At 61.6% G+C, this 19,863-nt stretch overlaps 4 protein-coding genes across 9 annotated transcripts; 3 read left to right on the top strand and 1 right to left on the bottom strand.

Annotated features, from left to right (window-relative positions):
* The first annotated feature begins 2 nt into the window (after positions 1–2).
* On the top strand, positions 3–10,085 carry MAP2K7 (mitogen-activated protein kinase kinase 7). Of its 3 annotated transcripts, XM_077121514.1 has the most exons (12): positions 3–180; positions 1,835–1,882; positions 4,996–5,137; positions 5,331–5,397; positions 5,505–5,618; positions 5,694–5,813; positions 6,085–6,192; positions 6,285–6,464; positions 6,575–6,655; positions 6,787–6,929; positions 7,556–7,601; positions 7,699–10,085. In XM_077121514.1, the coding sequence occupies exons 1-12, from the start codon at positions 57–59 to the stop codon at positions 7,831–7,833; spliced, it is 1,308 nt and encodes a 435-aa protein (XP_076977629.1). In that variant the 5' UTR covers positions 3–56; the 3' UTR covers positions 7,834–10,085. The 3 variants fall into 3 exon arrangements, with proteins under 3 accessions (XP_076977629.1, XP_076977630.1, XP_076977631.1); XM_077121515.1 differs by lacking the exon at positions 1,835–1,882; XM_077121516.1 differs by lacking the exons at positions 3–180; positions 1,835–1,882 and adding an exon at positions 1,935–4,842.
* A 293-nt stretch (positions 10,086–10,378) lies between these two features.
* Positions 10,379–13,001, top strand: TGFBR3L (transforming growth factor beta receptor 3 like). Its single transcript, XM_077121517.1, has 7 exons — positions 10,379–10,611; positions 11,409–11,545; positions 11,660–11,968; positions 12,140–12,148; positions 12,419–12,545; positions 12,633–12,791; positions 12,934–13,001. The coding sequence occupies exons 1-7, from the start codon at positions 10,542–10,544 to the stop codon at positions 12,999–13,001; spliced, it is 879 nt and encodes a 292-aa protein (XP_076977632.1). The 5' UTR covers positions 10,379–10,541.
* Positions 13,002–14,781: 1,780 nt separating this feature from the next.
* On the top strand, positions 14,782–17,085 carry SNAPC2 (small nuclear RNA activating complex polypeptide 2). Of its 4 annotated transcripts, none has more exons than XM_077119568.1 (5): positions 14,782–15,021; positions 15,443–15,571; positions 15,721–15,789; positions 16,023–16,311; positions 16,405–17,085. In XM_077119568.1, the coding sequence occupies exons 1-5, from the start codon at positions 14,839–14,841 to the stop codon at positions 16,752–16,754; spliced, it is 1,020 nt and encodes a 339-aa protein (XP_076975683.1). In that variant the 5' UTR covers positions 14,782–14,838; the 3' UTR covers positions 16,755–17,085. The 4 variants fall into 4 exon arrangements, with proteins under 4 accessions (XP_076975683.1, XP_076975685.1, XP_076975684.1 ...); XM_077119570.1 differs by having other exon boundaries at positions 16,188–16,311; XM_077119569.1 differs by having other exon boundaries at positions 15,443–15,562.
* A 1,846-nt stretch (positions 17,086–18,931) lies between these two features.
* On the bottom strand, positions 18,932–19,589 carry CTXN1 (cortexin 1). The gene is made up of 2 exons (XM_077119572.1): positions 19,483–19,589; positions 18,932–19,204 (listed from the first exon to the last, which is right to left on the bottom strand). The coding sequence occupies exon 2, from the start codon at positions 19,182–19,184 to the stop codon at positions 18,936–18,938; it is 249 nt and encodes an 82-aa protein (XP_076975687.1). The 5' UTR covers positions 19,185–19,204; positions 19,483–19,589; the 3' UTR covers positions 18,932–18,935.
* Between the last annotated feature and the right edge of the window lie 274 nt (positions 19,590–19,863).

Raw genomic sequence — 19,863 nt, forward strand, 5'->3', positions numbered from 1 at the left:
TTTGTCTGCCGGACTGACGGGCGGCCGGGCGGTGCGCGGCGGCGGCGGCGGGGAAGATGGCGGCGTCCTCCCTGGAGCAGAAGCTGTCCCGCCTGGAGGCGAAGCTGAAGCAGGAGAACCGCGAGGCCCGGCGGAGGATCGACCTCAACCTGGATATCAGCCCCCAGCGGCCCAGGCCCAGTAAGCACGGCGGCGTGGGGGAGGGGACGGACTGGGCGGGGCGCGCTCCTCGGGAAGCCCCGCCCTCGCCGCCAGGCCCCGCCCCCGCTTCCGGGGCGCTCGCGCTCCTCCTGCTCTCCGCCTCCCGCCGTCGGCTCGCGGGGAGAGGGTCACGGTGACCCGGGTGGCGTGGGGTCAGCGAGGACAGCGGCCCAGGGCTGCCCCTGCGCGCCTTGGCGGCCCTCCCCGGTCTTGGGTGTTTCGCTTGCGGGTCCTGAGAGCTAATTTGCTCGGCTCGATGAGAGGTCCCCCCACCTGATGTCCCGCCCTCATCTCCGTCATCTAATCAGAGCTGGGACCTGTTCTACGTCCGTGATCACATTCAGGATCCCCCCCACCCCGCCCCAAACACTCATGCACACACACATCCCTTCTGACCACGCTCCCACTCTCTTCCTGTGACTTTGTGTAGCAGAACCTTCTTTCAAGCTAGAGACCTTGTCATCTGGACTCCCCCAACACACTCTATCTCCAGACATTAGACTGGAGTCATCAGTGATCACCTTCAAATTCCCACCTACCTCTCTGACCAGTTTTCACTCCCACCGTCTGGGTGACTGTGTCTAGCCTCTCCAAAAATAGACACCCACCACCCCAGCCAGACAACTTTGTCACCTGGGTTCCAGTGACTATTCGCTTCCCTCCACCTGGCCTAGATACCTTGGAGTCATTATAACTATAACTAGGCATCCCAACATGCATACCCCTTTTTTTTATCCAACCATCTCAGTGCATACCTTCCTAGCATCTTGTCATCTGGGGTCAACAGCTGTGCCTCCCAAACACACACCTGACTTGGCATCTTGTCAGCTAGGTCCAACAGCTGCCCACCCCCCAAACACACGCCCACGTAGTCTACTTGTTATGTCCTACAACCCCCCCTCCCCAAATCCTCTCTTCTGGTGGGAATCAGAACACTCCCTAGTCTCATTACCCTTTCTGTCTCTCTTGACCCAGAAAATTGCCTCCTTTATATCTCCTCTGACCCTTGTAGTTTATATACTCCCTGTTGGGTTTATCCTGAGAGAAGACAGTAGGCATCCCCCATATCTGGGGGCCCCACCAGCTCCCAGTTCACCCAACCTGGTCCTCATGGCCTGTTCCCCCACCCCCCCACCCCCGCCTTCACTTCCCTGCCCTGTGCAGGGCACACTTCACACTCTCCCTTTTCTGGCCTGGGGGTTGGTGTGGATTCCTCCCTGGTGTGTCTCCTGGAGACCCAGAGATGATGGGGTGGGATACTGCCTGGGGTAGGAAGTTGGGCCAAGACCTGGAGGCTTCCTGCTAGGCCCTCCATTGCTGCCTTTCCCAACTCCAGTTTGTCTGAGACAGGGCCTAGGAGGGGTCTGGGTTGCCTTAAGGGGTGTCTGACTCAGCATAACCGGGTCCTAGGGACAGAGTGAGGCCCCCTGAGGAGGCCCCCTCCAGGTGTCTGTGTCTCTGTCAGCTCCATCCCATCCTCCATCTCTGTCGGTTTCTCCCCATCTCTGCAGTTCGGTGCCTCATGCCTCCCCTCCTCCTCATTATAATTTGATTTCTTTTCTTTTGGACAAATCGGTTGTTTCTGTTGTGATTTATCGTGGTGTTGTTTTTTTTCTTCCTTCTCCCCATCCAGTTATTGTGATCACTCTAAGCCCTGCTCCTGCCCCGTCCCAACGAGCAGGTACCAGCCTTTTTATCATCGCCGCTTGGACATCTGCACCATTGACCTAACCGCTTTCCCGGGCCGCAGAATGCCATCCCCCTTCCCTGCCTCCGTCCTCCCATGCTGTGTGTGTGTGTATGTATGTGTGTGTTTGCGTGTGTGTCCTTCTCTGATTCTCATTTTCTCTCCCTCCACAAGAGCAATGTCCAGCCCAGCCCCATCTCTTCCTCTCTGCCCTCTCACCTCCCACCCCTCCTTCCTCTTGGGCTAGAGGAGAAAGCGGGTTCCCCCATTGAGTTGGAGTGTGTCATTTGCCAAGGGACTTGTATGTGCTTGTCTGTTTGTGTGTGTGCACATGTGAGAGAGAGAGAGAACATGTTGGGCTAGCTGAGGGAACTGTGCATATTCAGCCAACTTCAACAATCTGATAAACACTTATTAAAGCTCTCCTGTCTACTATGCCTATTGTAGGGACTGAGGACGCAGCAGGGAACAATATAGACCCTGTCCCTGTCTTACTGGAGCTGCCACCCAGTAGGGGGGCAGCCAGTGAACGCATTACGTGTTAGGGAGAATATTAGAAGACCACGAGTGCCTGGGAGAAAAGAAAAAGTAGAGCCAGGAAAGGGGGTTCCACAGTGGGGTGGTCACGGGAAACCTCTTGAGAAGGTGGGATTTAAGCCAAGGCTTGTGGGAGGTGGAGCATGAGCTGGGGGAGTGGGGGTGGAGGGAACAGCCATCCCGAGGCCCTGAGCGCATGGTGCTCACCGTGTTGGGGATGGTATATATGTGTAGGGGAGTCCAGGTGTGTTGGTCCCCGTGTGCCCTATTTGTAGGTGTGTGTGAGTGAGACAGAGTCTCTGCTGAGAGAGGGAGACGGTTGGGGAGTAAGGTCCTGTTGGCCATCGTGCATGGGTGTGGCTAATGCTTGTGTGAGAGTTTTGTGCTGGGGGCTGTGTGGCATACCCTCTGTCCACCTGCATATTGGGAGCAGGGAGTTCTGCCATACTCCAGGTGCGTGCGTACGTGTGTGTGTGCGCGCGTACGCGCGCGTGTGCGCAGGAGCACCGGGGCTGGCATCCTGGGACATCCGGGGCTCCTGTTGGCCCTGCTCCCTCTCTTGGTCTCACTCTTTCATTCTTTCTCCTTTTCTTGTTCACCCTCTTGCTCTCACTTCACCCTCCTGAACTGCTGTGTGGCCTGTCAACACCTCAGAAATCTCTGTCCTCAGGGCCTTTTTCTATCTCTCCACATCCCTCCACTTCATGTACCCTTCACTGGCCTTCCTTGAGTCCCCATGTGTTTCGAGCCCATGGGGATGACTAGAAGCATCTGTCTCCCAGCAGCCTTTTCCCTGGGCTTTGGAGCCACCCTCAGAGGGCCTGGTGGACTGAGGAAGAAAACTGATAGGGCATCATGAAGTGCAAAGAGAGTTGGGGGCATGGTCCTTGTCACCAGTAAACTGATGGTGCAGGTCAGAAAAGGGGCCCAGATACCCCCAAGGCGAGAGCCCAGCAGTGTCGAGAGAGTCCAAGGATTAGGGGCAGGGGAAGCATGGTGAGCCCTCAGGAGCCCCAGACAGAGAGGGAGGGGAGTAGGAGTCTCATTCTGGTGAGGGCAGAGCAGATCCAGAGCAGGGGAGGTGGTAAATCCCGGGACTGGGGGGTGCTGCTGCAGGGGGCAGAGCTGGTCCCCAGAACCTTTCGTTTGCTCCTACCTAGCCCCAGGTGTCCCTGCCTTAGTTCTAGGACTGCAAATCGGAGTCATGTCTCTGGCTCTGGCTAAGGTCAGGCTACTGGGCCAACAGGACAGGAGAAGGACCTGCCGGTCCACACTCAAGCACATTTGTCTTTTCAGTAGCAACCAAGTCACCAGGTGCTTGCAGAAATGTGGGAAAAGAAGGTGGGCTGTGACAGAAGGGGCAGGCTAGGGAATCAGCTGAGGTCTGTGGGCATAGCCAGTAGAGGCCCTGGCCTCCTGGCTGGCTCTCCATGGCAAGGTGAGCCTTGGAGGGTGCATGTGTGCCAGTGCTCCAAGGCAAGCAAGCTGTGGCCCTCCCCAGCCAGTGACCACCTTCTTCAGGTGTCCAGGGGCCCTGCCCTGCCTCTTGTCCTCTGCTCCCTTTCCCCCATTGCCAGCCCAGTCAGGGGAGTTCTTAGCCCCTTGGGGACCCTGCTCTCCTTTCCAGGCCTCTCACTGGCCTGTCTCTGCAGCATCTTCTCTGGGCAGCTGAGCCTCAAGTCTTGGTTCCTGTCTGTCTGTCTGCCTGTATCCTGCCCTCCCATTCCCTAATGCTGCCCGTCCACCCGCCCTGGATTTCTGCTGCCTGCCCACTGCCTGCCCGCCTGCCTGTAGCATGCCTGAGCTGGACGTCCGCATGCAGGCTGCTGAAAGGGACCAAGCCACCCACCTGACCCAACCCCTTGTGCTGCTGGCCCCTGGAGGGGCTGTGCCACCCGGATCCCCTCCCTCAGAGGACACAGACTCAGCCTGGGGTCCTTCCTCTGCCCCCCATTGGCCCTGGCTCTGCAGGCTGGGCTGGGAGGCTCCCAGATCAGCCGGCTGACCCTCCTGCCCCTGGAGCAGAACGTGCTGCGAGGCATCCCAAGGCCTGGGTCCCTCACACACGTCTCCCCAGGGTGGTCCATCATACCTGCTCACACCTCAGTACTGTGGCCAGGGCCAGAGTCCAGGCTGATCCCAGCCAGCATTTCCTCCTCCTGGGTCCGTCAGTTGCCTGGGCAGAGGTGGGAGGAAAGAGACCTCCTGGGAGGCTGCCTAGTTGGGTGACACCATCAGGCCCTGAGGTCACGTTTCCCTGTCAGTGTAGACCTGGGGATGACCCCTCAGCCTCTGGGTACCCCCGTCACCACCAGCTCTCCATCTCCTTCCAGGTCAGGGGGTTGGAGAACACACCCTGAGAATGGTCCAGGGTGGGATGGGACAGGGATGCCAAGTCCTCCAGCCCAGCAGGGCAGGTAGGGGTTGGATTGGCCTACCTGCAGTGTACCAGGGAGGGTGAGACAAGAGTCCCAAGCTCCCCTCAAGGGTCAGAAACTGGAGCTGGTGCTGCAAGAGAGGGGCAGGCTGGGAGCTAACCCCAGCTCTACCTCCGGTTCTCACCCTGCCAGCCTTGCAGCTCCCGCTGGCCAACGATGGGGGCAGCCGCTCACCCTCTTCAGAGAGCTCCCCACAGCACCCTACGCCTCCCGCCCGGCCCCGCCATATGCTGGGTCTCCCGTCACCCTTGTTTATCCCACGCAGCATGGAGAGGTGAGCCATCAGTCAGGACCACCAGGCCCAGGGAGGGTCGGGAGGTCGGCGTAAGAGGGTCTCTGCCATAGATGGGCTGCTGTGTTGCCAAGGCAGTAGAGTGGTTAAATTGGAGGGAACCCTTCAGGGTTGGGGGATGGCTTCGGGTTGGTCTGGACCCCCACCACTGGCACCTTCTCCTTGTCCCCCCCAGCATTGAGATTGACCAGAAGCTGCAGGAGATCATGAAGCAGACGGGCTACCTGACCATTGGGGGCCAGGTACCACCCTTCCCTTGGCATCCCCAGGTGGGGAAGAGTGGGTGGCAGCAGACAGGACACCACACAGCATGGGGCTGTCTCTGTGTGACCCTTGCCCTCCCCACCAGCGCTACCAGGCTGAAATCAATGACCTGGAGAACCTGGGCGAGATGGGCAGCGGCACCTGTGGCCAGGTGTGGAAGATGCGCTTCCGGAAGACTGGGCACATCATCGCGGTCAAGGTGAGACCAGCCCCTGCCCCTAGGGATGCCCTTGCGTGTCCCCTCCTGGCTAAGGCCCCCTGCCCTCCCATGCAGCAAATGCGGCGCTCGGGCAACAAGGAGGAGAACAAGCGGATCCTCATGGACCTCGACGTAGTGCTCAAGAGCCACGACTGCCCCTATATCGTGCAGTGCTTTGGCACCTTCATCACCAACGTGAGCAGCCCCTGCCCCAGCTCCATCTTTGGCGGGAACCCCAGAGACTCCTCTCCTCTTTCAGTGCCCCCCCCCCCCCCAGACACCTGGGGGCCTGTCAGAACTAGTCCAGCGTCCGCCTCCTGAATTTCTTCTTCCTCACCAGTCTCTGCGCCGGCCCTGGCCTGGCTAGCTCCCTGCCCCCCCGCTCCTTCCCCCGGGACCCAGGGCCTGTCTAGGGTGGGCAGGAGGGCGCAGGCCACCGCCAAGCTGCCGCCTCCTGACCCTGCAGACGGACGTCTTCATTGCCATGGAGCTTATGGGCACGTGCGCTGAGAAGCTCAAGAAGCGGATGCAGGGCCCCATCCCCGAGCGCATCCTGGGAAAGATGACGGTGGCGGTGAGCAGTCCTGCAGTGGCGGGATGGGGGAGGGTGGCCACCTAGGCCGGCCTCCAGGCCCCTCGCTGACACCTTTTCTGTTCCCTCTGCAGATCGTGAAGGCACTCTACTACCTGAAGGAGAAGCATGGCGTGATCCACCGTGACGTCAAGCCCTCCAACATCCTGCTGGATGAACGGGGCCAGATCAAGCTCTGCGACTTCGGCATTAGCGGCCGCCTTGTGGACTCCAAAGCCAAAACGCGCAGCGCTGGCTGTGCCGCCTACATGGCGGTGAGCTGGGACCTGGTCGCGCCCAGTGGGCAGTGGCGGGTGGCAGGGGACGTATCCAACCCCCTCAAGGCTACATCCTCCCCTCCCTCCCCCTTCCCTTCCCCGGGCAGCCTGAACGCATTGACCCCCCGGACCCTACCAAGCCTGACTATGACATCCGGGCTGACGTGTGGAGCCTGGGCATCTCGTTGGTGAGCTGGGCACCCCCTCCGTGGGCTGGGTCTGAGGCCTGCTCTGGGGCTTGGAAAGCAAGCAGGGGAGGGGAGAGGGAGGGCATGGTCCTCTCTGCAGCTGGTCCAGCCCTTCCCCATTCCCCTCCCAGGTGGAGCTGGCAACGGGACAGTTTCCCTACAAGAACTGCAAGACGGACTTCGAGGTCCTCACCAAAGTCCTCCAGGAAGAGCCCCCCCTTCTGCCTGGTCACATGGGCTTCTCGGGGGACTTCCAGTCCTTTGTCAAAGACTGGTGAGAATCCCCACCTATTCCTCAGCTCTGGGAGGTGGGTTGGGGTTAGGGAGGCCCCGGGGTGGGCTGGAGGCCCGGTCCAGCCTGGTGTGTGTAGCCCACTCCTGACAGCAGGAGGGGAAAGAGAAAGGCCACCCCAGGTGGGCAGTGGGAGCAGCTGTGGGCAGGATGGGACTTCCGGCCCAACGGGCTGCTGGTCCTGCAGGCCTTTGACATAGTGGCCCTTGGGCTTTGTCACAGGAGGCTGTGAGCTGGCAGAGGTGGCCCAGGGCTGTTGGCTCTGAGCACTCTGATACAGTGAGCAGAAGTCTGTGTCAGGACAAGCCTCCCACTGCAGTCCTGCCTCCCACTGCAAGCAGGATGCCTGAGTGCGGGCTCCCAGCTGCTTTCAGCCCTTGAAAATGCCTGTGAGGGGACAGGGGCACTGTGGTCAAGCCAGGCACCCTGCAGCCCACCCTTGGCCAGGAAGCTTCAGGGCCGCACAACTGGGCAGGGCTTGCCTGCGACTCCTTCCCCTGGATCTTGAAGATGCCTGGCCCGCGGGAGGGCAGCGGGAGTGCATGGAGGCAGTCGGCACCCCCTCCCCACGGCTCTCACATCGCTTTCCGTCCCTCTCTTTTCTTCAGCCTTACTAAAGATCACAGGAAGAGACCAAAGTATAATAAGCTACTTGTGAGTACCTGTAGGCTTCTCTTGGCCCCCAGCCTAACTCCTTCCCTCCTCCAGGGCCTCATTCTAAGACCCCCCCCCCCTCCCTTGGGCCTTGCAGGAACACAGCTTCATCAAGCGCTACGAGACGCTGGAGGTGGATGTGGCCTCCTGGTTCAAGGATGTCATGGCAAAGACGGAGTCGCCGCGGACTAGTGGAATCTTGAGCCAGCACCACCTGCCTTTCTTCAGGTAGCTGCGTGGAGGCGGCCAGCCCTGCAGGGGGCCAGGGGCTTGGCCACAGCCCCCCTCCCCTGTCCCTACCTGGCCACCCAGCTGCCCGCCAGGGGAGATCTGGGGCCTGAACAGCCACCAGGGGCTGAGGACAGAAAGTAGGGGACACCGACCCACCCCCCACTCCCTGCCCGTCAGCCACGGACAGATGAGCCTACCAGGCCTCCAGCCCTTCCTGCCCCTGGGGCCAGCGGCTGTGCGTGTCCCACTCCCTACCCCACCCCATCCCCCACCCCCCGACAGACACTGTGAACGGAAGACAGCAGGCCACGATCAGACCAGACTTGCTATTTATTCAGTTGTAACCTCTGGGCTGGGGCGGCCCCCAGAGGCCAGGAGAGAGTCGCCACGTCCCACACCCCTTCCAGTTGCCGGAGTGTCGGCACGCTCGCCACTTCTCTCTCCCATCCACGTTCCCCATTTCTCCATTTCCCTCTCTCTGTCACTTCCTCTCTACCTCTGTTCTTGTCTGGCTTTCTCCCCATTCCTCCTGCCTCTGCCTCTCTCCTGGCCCAGCCTGGGCTCAGCCAGCCCCTGGCAGTCTAGAAAAGTGGGGCGGAGCTGCAGCCTGGACCCCCAGGTCTGCTTAGGTCTCTGTCTTTTAGTGAATCCATAGGCTGGCATCCTTGTCCTTGTAATGTGGTCTGGGCATGATGACTGCAGCCACACTGGGCCTGGTTTTTCTCTCTTTGATCTCAGGGGGTCCTTTTTTGGAGTTTATTGTATTTTATTGAACTCGGTGGGGTGTTTTGGGGGGTGGGGGGGAGAAGAGCTTGTTCTAATGGGGTTTGTTGGTAACTTCAGAAACTTTACCAAAGTCATGTTTAGCTGCTTGTGGTGGAGCCCCCTTCTGCACGAGGCGCGGTAGGGGCTGGGGGACTGGGTTTGGGGGCTCGAGCCATGGGGGGCCTGGGCCACTGCTCCTCAGCAGCCCCAGCCTGGGAGAGACATATCTTAAAGGCGGGATCTGGGGATTCCTCCCCAGAAGCCAGCCCTTGGGGCTGGAGTCTGGCCACAACTAGGGATGAGTTGATGATCTCAGGGGGCATACAGGGAGCCCAAAGGGCCACAGCCACACAGGATGGTCTTCAGGGAAGGTGGGTGTGGGGTGGGATAAGTGCAGAAAACTCTGGTGCGGCAGAGAGGCTGCTGGAGGGACTCAGAGATAGGCTTGGGGGGCCAGGGGGCTGAGGGAGGGGGCTGGGGAAGTCCAGGGATTGAGGATGCAGGTTAGGGATGTGGGGGTTTGAGGATGTGCAGCAGGGACAGAGGAAGGGCAGGCTTGCAGGAGCAGGGAGGCCAGGCCGCAATGGGTGGTGGGAGTGATGGAGGTGGGAATGCTCCCAGAGTGCCCCCAAGTGTCCCCCTACTCGCCCAGAGCTGGCCAGTCCCCGACCGAGCTCGGGGCCGATGAGGCCAGGCTGTTGTGCACTCTGGAGCCCTTGGCAGCAGCCAGAGCAGGAGGGGGTGTGTTTCCTTTTTGTCGGTGATGCATGCAAATCAAGTGGACAAAGAAACAAGATAACAAAAAAAGAAAAGAAAAAAAAAAAACCACACAGAACCACAAACAAAAACCAACCAACACCAAAGGTGAGGAACCTCCCTGGATGTAGCTGAAGCAATACAGGCTTAGGCGCTGTACCCTCTATCTATTGTTCTGAGTCATTATATTCACCAAATGCCGCATGTTTAAAAAGTAATAGAAATCATCTTCTCCCCGGGGAGGGGGGTTGCCCCTGCGTCCCCTTTGTGAGGGGGTAGGGGCAGGGTGGGAGACCAACAGCTCTGCCCCTCCTGTCACCTCCCCCCTTCCCACCCTCCCTATCTGGGTCCAGCCACGGGGGCCTTTTCAGGTAGCCCGAGCTGCCTGGTTTTATCTTTATTTAACTTTGTTTTCTGTTTTGTGAGTGTGTCCTCTCGCCCCCCACCCCCCACCCCCCATTCCTTCAGTGTTACATGGGAGCCCAGGAGGAGACTCTCCTACCTCCTTGCCTCTCCCATGTTGTCCCCCTCCGTCACCAGCCATCCCTCTCATCCTGGCAGAGGGTGGACTGGGCAGGCAGGGGCCTAGCGGGAGGGGGAGGTGGCTAGCCCAGCCTATTGGCCTCTGACCCCTTCTCAGGCCACCAGCGTTGCCCTGTCACTTTTTAAAACAAAATGCCCTTGTTTGTAAACCCTTCGATGCTTGAGAATAAAGCCCTCCCTTTTCTTCCACTGAGTGGTGGTCCATGGCATGGCGTGGTCACAGCCTGACCTGGCAAGGAGAGGGGAGAGGGGCTGGGAGCCCCTACCTGTGGGAAAGGGGGCAGAGGAGCACCCTTCCCCATGTTGGGGATGAGGCCTCTCCCTTGAGGGGGAACAGGGCCAGGGCTCGGGGGTGGGATGGTGGGGCTGCTGCTAGGTCAGCATCTGTGATGATTTGCCCAGTATCAACAGCTGGTGTGGGGAAACCCCCATCCCAAGCCACAGCTCGGCAGGAGAAGAGCCCTTAATCCCCAGCAGTCCTTGGGCACTGGCTGTGATGTTGGCCCCTCAGTCCACCGCCCCCGCTCCCTACCTCCCTGGGTGACAGCCCTGCCAAGGACAGGGACGCCTGCCCACCTGCCCCGCCTGGGCGCTACCTGGCTGGTGTCTGCTGTTGCCCCACACACTAACCTCAGCTCTCCCAGCATGCTGGGGGCAGTACTGCTGCTGCTGGCCCTGCTCCTGGGGACCACCACCTTGCCCAGCAGGCTTCCGGGTATGTAGAAACTGGGGGACACTGGGCCCATCTCACTCCCAAGTCACCTTTTCTCTGCTTGACTTCTCCCACCTATCCCCTTCTCCCCTTCAGGGGCATAGGCAGTGAGTGGGGGGTGCTTTGTCTCTATCCCCCATTCCCAGGTTGGCCTGGATCACAATCTCCTCAGAGTCCCCCTGCACTTACCGTGAGAGCAAGAGCCAGAAGGGGGGGCAGTGTGCAAATGCTTCTAGGAAATGTATGTGCAGTGATCCTTATCATTGCCCAACATCACTGGATAAAGACCCCAGTTGAGACCTGGGGGAAGGGTGCTGGCAGGAATCTGCTGTAAGCCCAGACCAGCCTGTGTGTGATGTGTGCCACAACGGAGTTAAAGGACCCTCCCTGGGGTTCTGCAGGCATCGTGGCCGCTGAACAAATGAAAAGGCCCCAATCCTAGTGACCTGGCTAGGTTTGGAGGTGGCCATAAGGGCAGAACAAGCACCCTCTTCTCCCCTTTCCCCTTTGTTGACAGCACCTACCTCCATTTAGAAGGGGAAGGGTGGTGCCAGGTCCCTCTCCCAAACCAGCCTGCTGCCTCCCGAGGGAAGCCTGCTCTGGCAAACGGATGCAATCTTGTTTGCTTGTGACTGATTCACCCAAACTCACACCACGTTCGCCGCAAGCACAACGGGATCTATCACGGTTGCATCCGTTTACCAGAGGAGATGGTGGAGGCCAAGAGGTGGGGTCGCTTGTCCGGAGGCCCCCAGGGGCAGTGCGTCTGTCCTCCGTGCCACTCACTCCTCCCCGCCCAGCACCCCCGTTTTCCGCGGCGTCTGGACCCTGGCTGCGACGACCCCTCTTCAACCTGGAGCTGTCGGATGCAGAGAATGCCTTCCCGCGCCGTGCGGGGCCCCTCGAGGTTCCGGCGGACAGCCGCGTGTTCGTGCAAGTGCGGGCACCTGGGGGGCCGAGGCGAGGGGTAGGGGGGCGGCGGGGTCGAGGATCTGAGAGGGAGCCAGGGAGTGTGAGTGAGGCCTGACCTGTTCACACCTCTGTCCCCCAGGCGGCCCTGGCCCGTCCTTCCCCGCGCTGGGGTCTGGCCATTCACCACTGCTCAGTGACCCCGTCCTCACGCCCAACCCCTGGCCCTTCCCTGGTGCTGCTGCGCGGGGGCTGCCCCGCCGACGCCTCGGTCGCCTTCCTGCCACCGCTGCCATACCCCAGTGCCACCCGTCCCGCACGCTTCAGCTTCCGCCTGCGCCCGGTCTTCAACGCCTCTGTGCAGTTCCTGCACTGCCAGCTGAGCCGTTGTCGCCGCCTCCGGGGAGCCCGCCATGTGCCTGCGCCGCGGAAGCCACCGCCACCATCGCCAGTGCGCGAGCGCAAGGAGGGGAATCTGGGCGGCTAGGGGGCTTGGGTGGTGGTTAAGCACTTGGCCTTTCACTGGCTGGGGACTGGGTACGGAAACCCCCGGGGGCCCATGGGGCTTGGCGCAAGGGTTCCACAGGGGACTGGAGTGGACATTGGGTTCCATTGTGGGCAGAACTCTAGGGTGGCTGGAAGGTGGTGCAGAGGGCTGCTGAGGAGTCACAACCCTGGGTGCCTAATGTTGGGCTCCATTAGGTAGGGTGATCCCCTTGAAGTTGGACTCCTGCGTGGCTTGCCGGGTGCATATTTTGGGAGCTGGGCTCAGGAACCCCTAAGGGGCCAGATTTCCAGGGCTCTAATGGAGAACTGGATGCCTGGATCCCCTGAGAGCCTGAAATCGTGGGGACCAGACCCTGACTCCCAGGCCCGGGTCCTTTCCCTTCCCCACCCACAGTGTCTGCTTCAGGACGAGGCCTGTGCTGACGCCAGGAGTGGCAGTGGCGAGAGCCTGGGCGCTGACAGCCACTATCTGCACACGCTGACACAGCCCATCGTGGTCACAGTGCCCCGGCCGTCCCCACGTAAGCGAGCAGTCCTGCACCCCCACAGGGGTGAGTGGCGAGCGGACATCTGGGTTCTGGCCGCGTCTCAGCTTCCACTCCCTACAGGGCCGCCCAAAGGCGTCCAGGACTGGGCCGTGCGCCCTGAGCCGCCCCCGCCGGCCCCCGCCGCCCTGGAGCCCGCGCCGGTGGTGGCGCTAGTGGTGGCGGCCTTGGTGCTGGGCGCCGCGCTGGCCGCCGGGCTCGGCCTCGTCTGTGCGCACTCAGGTACCCGCCCTCGCCGCGCCGGGATGCCGGCGCCCGCCCCAACCTGCTCCCCAGCCTCTTAGCCTGTCCCGACCCGGCCCGCAGCAGCCCCCAGGGGGCGCCCTGGCCCCGGCCCGGACTCCAGCCCGCCTCTCCTTTCCAGCGCCCGCGCTCCCCGGCGCACCCCCGAGAGCCTCGCCCAGCTGCCCCCAGGCCAGGAGGCCCCAGTGAGGCAGGTGAGTGGGCCGGGCGGATAGAGGAGCTGGAGGGGACGTAATAACTCTAAATAGAACTTACAGTATTCCAGTTTCAGGGTTTTACACATACCATTCTCCTACGTTTAGGGATATATTATTATAACCCCCCCCCTTTTTTCAATCTACTAAATTTGTTTTAACATTTGTTCCCCCATTATTTATTTTTAATCCATATGTTTTACTCATCTGTCCATCTCATAAATAAAAGGAGGATCAGACACAAAGTTTTCACAATCACACAGTCATATTGCAAAAGCTATATCATTATACAATCATTTTCAAGAAACATGGCTACTGGAACACAGCTCTACACTCAGGCACTTCCCTCCAACCTCTCCATTACACTTTAACTAGAAAGGGGATATCTATATAATGCGTAGGAATAATCTCCAGGATAACCTCTCTACTCGGTTTGAAATCTCTCAGCCATTGATACTTTATTTTGTCTTATACTCAAGGTTCCATGTACTTATGGTGTATAACCCCCACTTTATCAGTGAGAAAAATGAAGCACTTGTTAAATAACTTGTTAAAGGCTCAAAGCATTAGGTGGGGCTGGGGGTCAAACTCAGATAGTGGACTAGCTGGGGGTTCAGTGTAGCGCGAGGAATCCCCAAACCCTGGACAGACCCTGGGCGAGGAGAATTCGGGGTTCCTACGTAGTCCCCACCCTGACGACGACGCACAGACAGACAGAGGAGGCCAGTGGCCAATTGAGGAGGGGGCAGCCTGCACAGTGTCCCCTCCCTAGCTCAGCCTCCACTGCTCTTTCCAGGGATGGCGCCCCCCACAGCAGGATCCGGAGACGCACCAGCCATGGCTGTGGACCAGGTCCCCCAGGACCCTCGGCCTCCTACACGATGGAACCAGACCCCTGTGCCACCCTCTCGCGCTCTACTTCCCTCCCTCCCACCTGAGTTCAAAACGAATCTTTGAACTGACCTGCTGAGTCTGGGAGTCTTTGTGGACCCGTGTCACGGAGGGGTGAAGGTGGATTCAGAAAAGGGAGGCCCGGGTGAGGCCTGGACCAGGACTTGAGGAGGGAGGTGGGTGTTTCAGGCTAGGAGAGGTCGGGACTGGAAGGGCCGGGCTCCAGGGACTGGGTGGGGTTGGAGGGCTGGGGGAAGCAGGGTTCACACGCACAGGTACTCATGTGAGCCAACGGACAAGAGGGGGGACCCAAGCAAATAAAAAGTAACCCGCAGCCCCATCAGTTCAAGTTAAAAATAAACCCACCCCTTCCCCAAGCTCAGCACCGGTTCCCCTCCCTCCTACAATCCTCCCGGCCCACCACCTGGACCCTGCCCTCGTCTGGTGCCTGGACCTGCCGCCCCTGACCCGGTCTGGCCTCCGTCTCCTAGATTCGTCGGTCTAGCCTAGAGCTTCTTCATTCCCTCCTGCCCGCACATGGACAAGAGTGGGATTATTAGCTCCATTTTACAGATGAGGAAACTGAGGCATGGCGGGGCGAACGCGTTTTCCGGGCAGGGCCAGCCTGCTGCGTGGAGCAGAGCACACACGCGAGGAACTTCCGAAGAGGCCAGGGATAAAGGGAAGGCATGGGATCCAAGGTCCATGAGATAAAAGGGGGGGTGGGGAAGAGTGTCGGCCGCCCCCGGCGCCAGTTCCGCGGCCAGTCTCTCCGCCTCACTTGTCCCGCAGAGACCTGGAAACGCCCAGCAGCCCCAGTCTGCGCCCGCCTCCGCGCGACGCTTTCTGGCCCCGGCGGCCCCCGTAGCCCCGCCCACCGGCTCCAGCGGCCCCGCCCACCGAGGAAGGGGTCCGCGCGCGCCGACGCCGCTCCGAACAGCATGAAGCCCCCGCAGCGGCGGCGAGCGGCCCCCGCGCGCTACCTGGGCGACGCGACCGGCCCGGCGGCCTGGAGCGCCCGCGAGAAGCGGCAGCTGCTACGGCTCCTGCAGGCGCGGCGGGGTCAACCGGAGCCGAACGCCGTCGAGCTGGGCCGGGAGCTGCCGGGCCGGAGCGAGGCCGAGGTAAGAGGAGACCCCGGTGCTGAAGCGAGGCGGGAGGCGGCTAAGGGTGTGTCCGGGGCGGGGCGAAGGACCTAACGGGACGCGGCGGGCAGGAGGCTGAAGCGAGGAGCGGGACATGGGGCGGAGTGGACGAAGGGAAAGATCAGTAGGGTGGTATATAGGAGAGGGGCGGGCCCTGGCGGAGGGGCGGAGCCAGACCGGGCTGGGCCTTGTGTCTTCATTAGGTAGTTGGATATGCTCTTGGGCCCTCTCCTGAGTGAACGGGAGGTTTGAGAGCAGTGTCCGGCCATGGGACGCTGGCAGGGCGGGATCCATGTGCGACAGGGGCTGGGCCAGGGAGCCTCCCTGAGTGGGCAGCTGGTTTTGATTTCTCTCCCCAAGTCCTGGGTGCATAGAAGGTCTCTTCTTCCCTCTTTCCCAGATTCGCGACTTCCTCCAGCAGCTCAAAGGCCGTGTGGCCCGGGAGGCCATTCAGAGGGTGCGTCCAGGTGGCCCACGGGGTCCAAGGTGCCGGGAAGCACAGACCCCAGCTCCCATTGAGGTGAGGCAGGTGGGTAGGGCAAGACTTTCCAGAGCTGGCCCCCAGGGAGTGGGGCTGGAGTTGAAGGGCTATAACCTGGTCATCAGATCCCTGGGATGGGATCAACCCTGAGGGCTGATCCCTGGGCTGACATCATACCTTCTGGTTACACTGCTTAGGTGTGGATAGATCTGGCTGAGAAGATAACAGGCCCATTGGAGGAAGCTGTGACAGCTGCTTTCTCACAGGTACAGCTATACCACAGGGAGGCTGGCAGTGTCCCAGGGAGTAGGGGTGTATGTGAGTCCAAATCAGATGGATCTGGGTCAGTTTTCCCATCTCAGGTCATCTCCTGCCTGGGAGGGCTTCCTTGGGGTAGCAGGGGGATTTAGTGAGCTGGTGCAGGTGGAGGGCTTGCAGTTTGCAGGTCAGGGGAGTGGCAGATGGAAGGACTTCCTTTCCTGATCCTTCTGCCTACCAGGTATTCACCATCGCGGCCACCGAACCGATCAGCCTCCTGAACTCCAAGCCCTCAAAACCCACACAGGCCCGTGGAAAGCAGCTACTCCTCAGCACCACCCGAGAGCAGATGGTGCAGGCCCCCGAGGCCCCTGACACCTCTGTGGTCTCTGGCCCCACCCCTCAGGCTCCTTCCGCCTCCCTGGCTGGCCCCTCCACGGAGGGAGACCTCACTGTAGACTTTGAGAAGATCTACAAGTACCTATCGTCTTTTTCCCGCAGCAGCCCTGGACCTGAGCTCTCTGCAGCTGGTGAGTTGCCTGTAGGGGCTCGGGCGTGAGGGTAGGTTGGCAGGTAGCAAGCGCCATCCTTCTCTCACCCTTTCTCTCTCCCTCCTTTCCCAGAGTCAGCTGTTGTCCTAGACCTGCTCCTGTCACTTCCCCAGGAGCTGACCCGCCTGCCCTGCACAAAGCTAGTGGAACACATGACTGGAGCATATCTCCGCCTGATGGCTCCCCAGCCCAGCTCAGCTGATGGGAACTTGGAGTCTGGGGCTGAGGCAGGTGAGACTGGCTCCAAGGGGCACGAAGAGCCCATCCAGGCTACCTCCCAGGCCCCTGACAGTGCCCAGCCCCGTGAACCAACATCAGCCTGGCGAGCAGCTGGGGTCTGCCCCCTGAACCCATTCCTGGTACCCTTGGAGCTTCTGAGCCAGGTGGCCACCCCTGCAGAGGACACACCCAGTCATCCCTGACCACCCAGCCCTCCGTCCTGCTTGGACCAGGTGGTCCTGAGGATTCAGTCTTGGTGGAAGGTCCTAGACGTGGTGCTGGCGAAGGGCATGGCCCTAAAGATGCTTGATACAGTGGGGTCTCAGAAATGGAAACACAGTACAGCCCTGGGGCTGGGTTGATGGAGAACAGAGGGACTCTGCACACAAGCAGCCTGACCTCCCTCGACAGGCCATGGATGGACAGATGGGCAAGGCTGGCTTCCCACTTGCCCCAAGCCCAGCTTCGCCTAGTTCCCTGCCTTGGTGCTCTGTGGGCTGGTACTTCACACAATAAACCCTCTCACATGCCCTCCTTTGTGGTTTCCTTTCTTGCTTCCCCCAGCCTTTTGTCCCTTGGAGCCCAGCATGCACCTGGGCCCATAAGAAGTCACTTGTGTTCTCTGCAGCCCTCCTCAGCTGACCACAGACCGGCACCCCCCACCCACCCATCCGGGGACAGCAAATAAAGTTCTTGTAGCTCTGCCTTGTTCCCTCCCTCCCCCTGTCCCGTGAATTAAAGATGGAAGCGGGGACTCTAGAGTGCGAGAGGAAGAAGATGAGGGTCTCCGAGAGGAGACTCTTGGTGAGCACTGAGGACGTGGAGGGGGTTCTTGGATAGGACAGAGAGGGGTGGGCTGGGTATCAGGAAAAGGTTTTCTGAATGGGGTGACCTCCCATCATGCAGATGGAGGGGAGACCAGTAGAGGCCCATGGCAGCCAGATGGGATGGGTTGAACCGGTGAAGGGGTCCCCCTGGGTGGTGTGGGGGAGGAGAGAGCTGGGTAGAAGAGGGGACTTAGCAGTCCTGGCTGAAGCTGAAGACCCCAAATTGCTGGAGTTGTTGCCAGGCTTCCCTCCCCGGGACCCTCTTCCAGCTTCACCTGCCAGGTGGATGTGGGTTTGGGCCATTTCGAGAAGGGGGGAGGAGGAGGGAAATTCTGACACCCTCCCCCCAGCCTAACTAGTCTGACTGTAGGGAAATGCTACCATCCGGGGTTCCTGCAGCCTTCATTTTATAGAAACGCTTGTTTCTCCTTCACTCCACACATCCCTGAGGTGCCTGTGGAGCCCCACCGCCCCAGACCCACAGTTTGCAAGGCACAGGGTGAGGGTGGGCAGCAGGGAGAGGGCTCAGAGGTTTGGGATGCAGGTGTGGTCTGTTTCTGGAGACAACTTCAGCAGCTGGCTGAGGCCACCTCGTTGCAGCTGGCCACCAAGCTAAGCCCACCCCACATCTCCAGCGACTCCCCGGGTCAAGGGAAAGAAGGGCGAGGAGTCTCGGCTGTCTGGACCAGGGGTGATAAAGCTCCCCAAAGCTGGTGAAAGGAGAGCGGGGATCTGCAGGCGTCCTCGCAGCACTAGACGGCCCTTAATTCCAGCCATGGGGATCGGGGCAAGCCGCCCGAGTCGCCTTCAAGGTGGACGCAAAAGGACGTGACCAAGGGTCGCGAAGAGGGAAGAGGCTTCAAGCAGGAAGCGCCACCTCTGCAGGCAGCGCTCAGTAGTTACAGCTTTTATTATCATCCTCAGCTCACAGGCGGGGAGGAGGGAGAGGGCATGGGGAGGGGCGCAGGGGCGGCGGCGGGAGGGCTCCGGGGGAGATAGCTGGGGCGCCGACGCGGGCGGAGGTGGTGACCGAGGGAGGGGACGCGCTGACTGGGACAGGGGCCTGGGTTGGGGGCGGGTGTGGGGAGGCCGGGGCTCTCCGTCCACGGATGCTGCGACCCATCCTGGACCCAGCTGGGAGGCTGGCGGGAGGGTCCGTCCCCCGGGCCGGCTGTCCCGGGCGTGGGGGCCCCCCCGGGGGCCATGGAGCGGCAGCCCCGCAGCGCAGGAGACCAAAGAGGGTTTCAACACCTATGGGTGTTGGGGATCGGGACGTCACACTCATGACGGGTGGCAGAATAGTAGAGCCACCTACACGCTGGGGTTCCTTCCCATCGGGGTTCCAATTCGCGGGCCGGTGGGTGATGGCGAGAGGACACGGGCCAGGGCGGAGAAAGGCACGAGGTGGGGCCCGGCCGGGCCGGGAGGGGAGATCGGGGGGAAGGACGGGGCTGGGGGCTCCGGGGCGGGGTCTCGCGCGCAGTCCCGGCCCGGCGGCTCCCCCGTGGGGCCGGCCCTCCGAGAGCCCGCGGAGGGTCGGCCAGGGGCCCGCCCCGCTCAGACCAGCGCGTAGTCGAACTGCCCACGCTCAAGCGCCTCCTTGTGATCGGTCCAGGACGAGGCGGGCATGCGGCTGTAGGGGTCGAGCAGGATACGCACGCAGCGCACCATCAGCAGCACCAGCACCACCAGCAGGCAGAGCACGAAGGCGAACACCGTGCGCTGCTCCGCGTCCAGGCCCGCGGCCCCCGGGGGCCCCGTCGAGGGCGGCAGTGGCTCCGGGGACAGCGTCCACGTCGCGCTCATGGCTCACATTGCCGTGCGCCCTGCGGAGCAGGGAGGCCCGCCGGGGGCGCGGGAATGAGGCAATGCACCCCTCCCCCCGCCCCTCCGCCGCCCCCGGGCGACGCCCCTGCCTGGACGATGCCCCTTCCCGGACGACGGGCAACTCCCGGGCACCCAGAGCGGGGAGAGGGAGCCCCGACCAGCCCGGCCCCGCGCGCACAACAGGTGCGAGTGCGCGGCCCGCGGCCCTGCTCCCTTTGTTCTCGGCGTCCCGAGACGCCCTCCACCGCTGCCCGCCCCGGCGCCCCCTCATCCTGACCTCGACCGGGACGGGAACCGACCGCCCGGTGGCCGCGCTGTCTCCCGGGACCGGCGCCGGCTCCGTCCTCGGCTTCTCCCGCGGCGGTGGCCCCGGCTCAGCCCACCCCACCCGCCCCTGGAGCGGAGGAGACCGAGGCAGGCGCGCCGCGCGGGAGCGGGACCGCCGCGGCTGTTCCCATGGCGACGGGGGCGGGGCCTCAGGGGGCGGAGGCTGCGCAGGGAGCAGCGCGCGGGGCCGGGACCCCGCCCGGGCCGGGAAGAAACGGATCCGGGTCCCGGCCGCCGAGGGTTGGGACCCCGGGACCCCTCGAGCACCCGGAAACTCCACCGCGAATACGGGCAGCTGCCACTCCCTAGCGTACCAGCGCTCTCAGCATCC

The sequence above is a fragment of the Tamandua tetradactyla genome, chromosome 11 (genome assembly GCF_023851605.1).
Source record: "Tamandua tetradactyla isolate mTamTet1 chromosome 11, mTamTet1.pri, whole genome shotgun sequence".
Lineage (NCBI taxonomy): Eukaryota > Metazoa > Chordata > Mammalia > Pilosa > Myrmecophagidae > Tamandua > Tamandua tetradactyla.